At 39.0% G+C, this 7500-nt stretch overlaps 1 protein-coding gene across 1 annotated transcript in view; it reads left to right on the top strand.

Moving 5' to 3' along the window:
* The window catches only part of LOC115223410 (otoferlin-like), a 63271-nt gene that overhangs the window by 28409 nt on the left and 27362 nt on the right, over positions 1-7500 (top strand). Inside the window, exons 2-3 of the mRNA XM_029793925.1 lie at positions 3877-4019; positions 5891-5979. Of these exons, the coding sequence (XP_029649785.1) occupies positions 3877-4019; positions 5891-5979 (232 nt within the window). The remainder of the gene's footprint in view (positions 1-3876; positions 4020-5890; positions 5980-7500) is intronic.

Here is a 7500-nt window from a genome sequence, read left to right as displayed (position 1 = left end):
TTCTTTCCTTTCCATCATTGCAGGTTCAATAAAATGAAATCAGCTAGACCCACCCCCCACAGAATTTCAGACCGTGTACCTTTTTTAGAAAGGCTTATTATTATTGTTTATTATTTTATTGCCTTTGCACAGCTTCTAATGCTAGAGATGTACTATGGTGCCAGCTGTTCACTACCAGTGAACTAAGGTAACACCCCTTATTTTTTGAGCACCATCCAGAGTATTATTATTATTATTATTATTATTATTATTATTATTATTATTAAGGCGGTGAGCTAGCAGAATTGTTAGTGCACCAGGGGAAATGCTTAGTGGTATTATACCTGTTGCTAAGTTCTAAGTTCAATTTCCACCAAGGTCAACTTTACCTTTCATCCTTTCAGGGTTGATTACATAAGTACCAGTTACGCACTGGGGTCGATGTAATTGACTTCATCCCCTCCCTCCCTCAAGCTGCTGCTCTTGTGGCAAAAATTTGAAATCATTATTATTATTATTGCTATTATTATTATTATTAAGGTGGTGAGCTGGCAGAATTGTTTGCACACAGGGCAAAATGGTTAGCGGTATTTCGTCCGCTGCTATGATCTGAGTTCAAATTCAGCTGAGGTCGACTTTGCTTTCATCCTTTCAGGGTCAATAAATTAAGTACCAGTGAAACACTGAGGTTGATGTAAATGATTTATCTCCTCTCCTGAAATTGCTGCCTCTGTGGCAAAATTTTAAATCATTTTTTTTTATCAAAATTACTATTATTATTCTGTCTTTACATTCTGAGTTCAAATCCTGCCGAGGTCAGCTTTACCTTTCATCTCTTTGAGACCAATAAAATAACTACCAGTTGAATATTGTAGTCAATACACTCAATCACTCCCTCTTCCAAAATCACTGACCATGTGCCGAAATTTGACGCATTATCATTATTGTTATTATCATCATCATCATCATCATCATCATTACTATTTTGTTTTGTTTTTTTCTGCAAACACCTCCTCTTTCAATAATAATGGAATATATAAACAAACAAGATTCAAGTATTTTCATCGTTACAGCTGTTACTTCTTTGTTGTTATTTGAATAGTTTTATTTACATACATACATACACACATACATACATACATACATACATACATACATACGTATACACACACACACACACATAAATGCATATATATGTGTATATTATATAATATATATATATTAAGGTATGTAGAAAATACACATGGACAAGAACGTATACTCATAGAAGACGATACAATAACATGGACCGGACATTCGAACCCCTCAGTCTTCAGTCAAGAACCGGATCATCGTAGTAATTTCGGCTGATTAATCTTGAGATTACTAGATCACGGCCACCCTCCAAGAAAAACTAAGCTGGAGCGTAGATTTCCTGGAAGAAGGATCGAATGCATACGAACACCAGGACAGCAAAAGGGACAGATATAAAAAACAAAAAACCATATGGAATACAGAACATGAAAACAGAAGCATTAACGTGAAAACAACAAGTGTCTTACGACTGATAACAAGCAAACTTTTTTCTCTGGCGCATTGGAAAAGCCTTTATAGCGGCGGACATACATATATATACACATACTTTAATCATATATATATATACATACATATATATACACACTTTAATCATATATATATATATATTATATATATATATATACACACATATATATACATACATATATACATAAAAAAAAAAATCAAAATAGAGGAACATCAATGGAATTTGTATCTTTGTGGTACCAGTACCGTTGGCACACAAGAAAACCATCCGAACGTGGCCGTAGCCAGTACCGCATCGACTGGCCTCTGTTGACGTGGGCACATAACAAACACCATCCGATCGTGGCCGTTCGCCAGCCTCATCTGGCACCTGTGTCGGTGGCCACATAAAAACACCAACCGAAGACCCGGCAAGACTAGTCAGGCCATAACCCTGTTGCCCTACTTGGGACGTAGTCAGTCCCCTGTGCATACCTTCCTTCCTTCCTGTGACACTTGTGAGACCTGTGAAGACCTGTTGAGGCAAGTGAAATCCAAAATCAAATCAAATCAAATCAAAATAGATGAACATCAATGGAATTTGTATCTTTGTGGTACCAGTGCCGGTGGCACCAAAAAACCATTCCGAACGTGGCCGTAGCCAGTACCGCATCGACTGGCCTCCGTGCTGTGGGCACGTAACAAACACACCATCCGATCGTGGCCGTTCGCCAGCCTCATCTGTCAACCTGTGTCGGTGGCATAAACACCATCCGAAGACCCGGCAAGACTAGTCAGGCCATAACCCGTGGCCCCTACCTGGGACGTAGTCAGTCCACCTGTGCATACCTTCCTTCTTGTGACACTTGTGAAGACCTTTTGAGGCAAGTGAAAATCAAATCAAACCAAATCAAAATAGATGAACATCAATGGAATTTGTATCTTTGTGGTACCAGTGCCGTGGCAACACAAGAAAATCATCCAAACGTGCCGTAAGCCAGTACCCCGCATAGACTGGCCTCCGTGCTTTGGGGACGTAACAAACACCATCGATCGTGGCCGTCCGCCAGCCTCATCTGGCACCTGTGTACGGTGGGCACATAACAACACCATCCGAGCGTGGCCGTCTGCCAGCACGTCTGCACCTGTGTCGGTGGCACATAAAAACACCATCCGAGCGTGGCCATTCGCCAGCCTCGTCTGGCATACCTGTGTCGGTGGCACATAAAATCACCCACTACACTCTCGCGTGGTTGGCGTTAGGAAGGGCATCCAGCTGTAGAAACACTGCCAGATCTGACTGGCCTGGTGCAGCCTTCGGGCTCCCCAGACCCCAGTTGAACCGTCCAACCCATGCTAGCATGGAAAACGGACGCTAAATGATGATGATGATGATGATGATACATATTATACACATACATTAATCATATATATATATATATATATGTATATATATATATATATATATATATACATAATATATATACATATTATATATATACATATATATATATATATATATATATAATATACATATTATAATACATATATACATATTACATACATATATACATACATATATATATATATATATATATATACATACATATATATACACATACTTTAATCATATATATATATATATGTATGTATGTATATGATTAATGTCAAATATTTGTGACAAGTGAATAAAGTGTCAAAATGATGAAGGGAAAACTTTCACGAGATGTCTTACAGCTAAATATGAAATTTCTTTAAGTTTTGTTATTGGTTTTGCTGTCATTGGCGTTGTTGTCGTTTAGCCTCCAGGCTAGGCTGGTGGGACGAGGCCGGATGAGAGTAAACCATTTGCAATCAATGTATTCGTTCTTGAGCCAATGAGAGGAACTTCGATGGCAAAAGAGAGGGAAGGTCTCCCAACATGCTAGAAATAACAGCTAAATGTCACTCGAATCCCATCCTACCATCTCATCCAACCTGGTAAGTTGTCACTTATGACAGTGGTTCCGGTTGATACACTGAACGGAGCAACCAGCTCATGAATTTAACATGTGAATGGCTGAGAACTCCACAGACTTGTGTATCCTTAACATAGTTCTCTGGAAGATTCAGTATGATGTAGAGTGTGACCAGGCTGGCCCTTTGAATTACAGGTACAACTCATTTTTTCCAGCTGAGCGGATCGGAGCAGCTTGAAATAAAGTGTCTTGCTCAAGGTCGCAATGCAACACCATATATTGAACTCACGACCTTACAATCACGAACTAAATATCCTGCCTTTACATAGATGTATTTAAGATAATATGCAATAGGAAAATGAAAGAAAAATTTTATCTGAAAGATTAACATTGAAAATACATCTTGTTCTCATTTCAGGTGTGAAGAATGCAACTGAAGAACATCTGGCATTGGCTGCCTTAAACCACTGGGAAGAAATTCCCAAAGTTGGTTGTAAACTTGTGCCTGAACATGTTGAAACACGTCCCCTCTACAATCCAGAGAGACCAGGAATCGAACAGGTAATTTTTATTGAGATTCTTTTTGTTACTGTAGGTGGGTGCAGGTGTCATTGTGTGGGGAGACACTTGTTTCTCAATTACATGGTACCAGGTTCAGTCCCACTGTATGGCATTTTGGGGGCAAGTGTCTTCTACTATAGCCTCAGGCTGACCAAAGCCTTGTGAGTGGAATTGGTAGATGGAAACTGAAAGAAGCTTATTGTACGTGTGTATGTGTGTGTGTGTATCTATGTGTGTGTGTTTTCGTGTCTATGTTTGTTCCCCCATCACTACATGACAACCAGTGTTGGTGTGTTTATGTCCCCCATAACTTAACGGTTCAGCAAAAGAGGCATTGGTGAACCAGGGGCCATAGTTGAGACTCTTGCCCAAGGCGCCATGCAGTGGAACTAAATCAAAGTTTAAAAGCAATCAAGAAAGTATTCAATCACTTTTTAATCCAAAACACATTATCAAATACATGAAAATTATTGAAGTCATCAGACAAAGAACTGTTGACTAGTAGAAACTCCCTCTTACCCTCACTTGTGTTTCCCTGATATTTATAGAAGCAGAGGGAACCTTCTTTTGTTTTTTGTTTGTTTTTTGTTATATAGCACTTTGTTACAATCATCAAGTTTGAATAACTGTACCTTCCAAACCAGCATTGGTTGTCAAGCGATGTTGGAGGGACAAACACAGACATGCAAACACACACACAAATATATATATATATATACATATATATGACAGGCTTCTTTCAGTTTCCATCTACCAAATTCACTCAGAAGGCTTTAGTCGACCCGAGGCTATAGTAGAAGATACTTGCCCAAGGTGCCACACAGTGGGACTGAACCTTGAACCATGTGGTTGGTAAGCAAGCTACTTACCACACAGCCACTTCTGTGCAAACTCCCTTAGATTTAATTCCTCACCTGGTTTAAAACCCTTGCCTCATTCTTGGATCAAGTCTCTGGTTTGAAGATATCATTACCCCGCTCCTCCCATGTGTCTCAAAGGACCTGAAAACAGGTCTAAGGTACTACCATCCTTCTTGATTAAGTAATAAAAAGCAAAACTTTTTGCCTAGATACAATGCAGGAAGAGGAAGTCTTTTGCGATGCCCTCCATCACATAAACTCTCAACCTAATCAGTTATGGCCTTCACCAATGTTAACCCTTTAAGGTTCAGATTAATCTGTCAAATGAAATGGTTATGCATTTGCATTGTTTTGAATTAATCATGCATTATTTCATTGCTTTAGGATTTCGATGGTGTGATTGTTTATTTTTAGAATTACATTGTAAGGCAGGTGGGAGAGACCAAATCTGGCTTGTTTGAGCGAAAGAATATTTGGGTTGGATATCATCATCATCATCATCATCATCGTTTAACGCCCGTTTTCCATGCTAGCATGGGTTGGACGGTTCAACTGGGGTCTGGGAAGCCAGAAGGCTGTGCCAGGTCAAGTCTGATCTGGTAGTGTTTCTACAGCTGGATGCCCATCCTAATGCCAACCACTCCGTGAGTGTAGTGGGTGCTTTTTACGTGCCACCTGCACAGGGGCCAGATGAGGCTGGCAAACAGCCATGATCGGATGGTGCTTTTTACGTGCCACCGGCACGGGGGCCAGATGAGGCTGACAATGGCCACAATCAGATGGTGCATTTTACGTACCACCAGCACGGAGGCCAGTCAGGGCGGCGCTGATAAATGCCAAAGGGTTGAACTAAATAGAATATCCAGAGAAGCAGCTGCAGAATTGAACACACAAGCCTTCTGCTGGCAACCTAACCACTTACCTACTCGACTGCCTTACATCTAATTGATGATTACTAAAATTAATAAAATAAAATTGACTGTTATTATTTTTGTTTTGTTTTTCTTCCAGGGGAAAATCGAGATGTGGGTTGATATGTTTCCCATGGATATGGCCCCGCCAGGTCCCCCTGTTGACATTTCACCGAGAAAGCCTAAGAGGTAAGCTACTGATTCTATCATTTTTTTCCTCCAAGATGCCCACACACACACACACACACACACACACACACACACACACACACACACACACACACACACACACACGCACACACATATATATGTCTACTAGAGGGACACCAAGTGTATAATATTGGTTTCAAATTATGATACAAGGTCAGCAATTTCGGGGGACTGGGTAAGTCAATTACAACATAAACCCCAGTGTTCAAAAAGTACTTATTTTAACAACCCTGAAAGGATGAAAGGCAAAGTCGACCTCAGCAGAATTTGAATTCAGATCATAAAGTTGGAAGAAACACTGCTAAGCATTCTGTCCAGCATGCAACGATTCTGCCAGCTCACTGCCTTAACCACATGTATAATATTAGTTTCAGATTTTGGCACAAGGCCAGCAATTTCAGGAGAGAGGGCAAGTCAGTTACATCGACCCCAGTACTCAACTGGTACTTATTTCATTGACCCCCAAAAGGATGAAAGGCAAAGTCAACCTTTGGAGAATTTGAACTCAGAACATAAGGACAGAAGAAATGCCGCTAAGCATTCTGGCCAGTGTACTAACAATTCTGGCAGCTTGCTGCCTTGATAATAATATTAATCATTTCTGTTACAGGCATGAGGCCTGAAATGTTGGGGGTACGAGTTAGATCAATTACATCGACCCCCAGTGCTCAACTGGTACTTAATTTATCAACCCCAAAAGAATGAAAGGCAGTCAATCTCAGCAGAATTTGAACTCAGAAGGTTAAAGACTGGCAAAATGTTTAGTAGCATTTTGTTTGGCATGCTAACAATTCTGCCAGCTCGCCACCTCAATAATAATAATAATCATAATAATAATAATAATAATCATAATAATAATAATAATAATAATAATATAATAATAATAATAATAATTCTGGTGGTAAACCTGTCCATTCTGACAGCTGATTATCTTGAAAGATTCATATTTGATTCAGCATCTATTAGAAGCACCATTATTTCTTTCATCTGGACTATCTCTTTGCACTTTGAAAAATCTTCTGAGACAAGCTGTGTGTTTGTATGTGTGTGTAGGGGCGAGGGGCATGCATGTGTCTGTGTGTATGTGTGCGTCTGTGTTTATCTGTACATGTTGGTTTTACGGAGGTTGATGTGATGAAGGCAGACACAGAAAGTGAAAACATTCAAGACGAACAGTTATGTAATTGTAAATGAAAACATTTTCAGAGATGGTTTAAAAAACACAAAAACAAAATAAAACCAACAATAAATAAAAGTCAGTGGTTTTTCTCCTTTCTTTATTTTTATTTATTATTAATATCAATATATATATTTTTATCTAATTTTATTAATTTATGACCTTGCTAATAGGTTGTGCTTTCGTATTGCACTTTTTTCCTTCCTGTCTGAACTTTTCGTTTTTTTATTTTATATTTTGGTATCTTAATTTTTCTTTTATTTCCCCTTATATTTTGACATAGCAATATTTCTGTATCTATTTTATTTTACTCAATAATTCTG

Source organism: Octopus sinensis, linkage group LG23 (assembly GCF_006345805.1).
Source record: "Octopus sinensis linkage group LG23, ASM634580v1, whole genome shotgun sequence".
Classification (NCBI taxonomy): Eukaryota; Metazoa; Mollusca; class Cephalopoda; order Octopoda; family Octopodidae; genus Octopus; species Octopus sinensis.
Note: the sequence above shows the minus strand (reverse complement) of the source record. Positions and strands in the feature narration are given on the sequence as shown.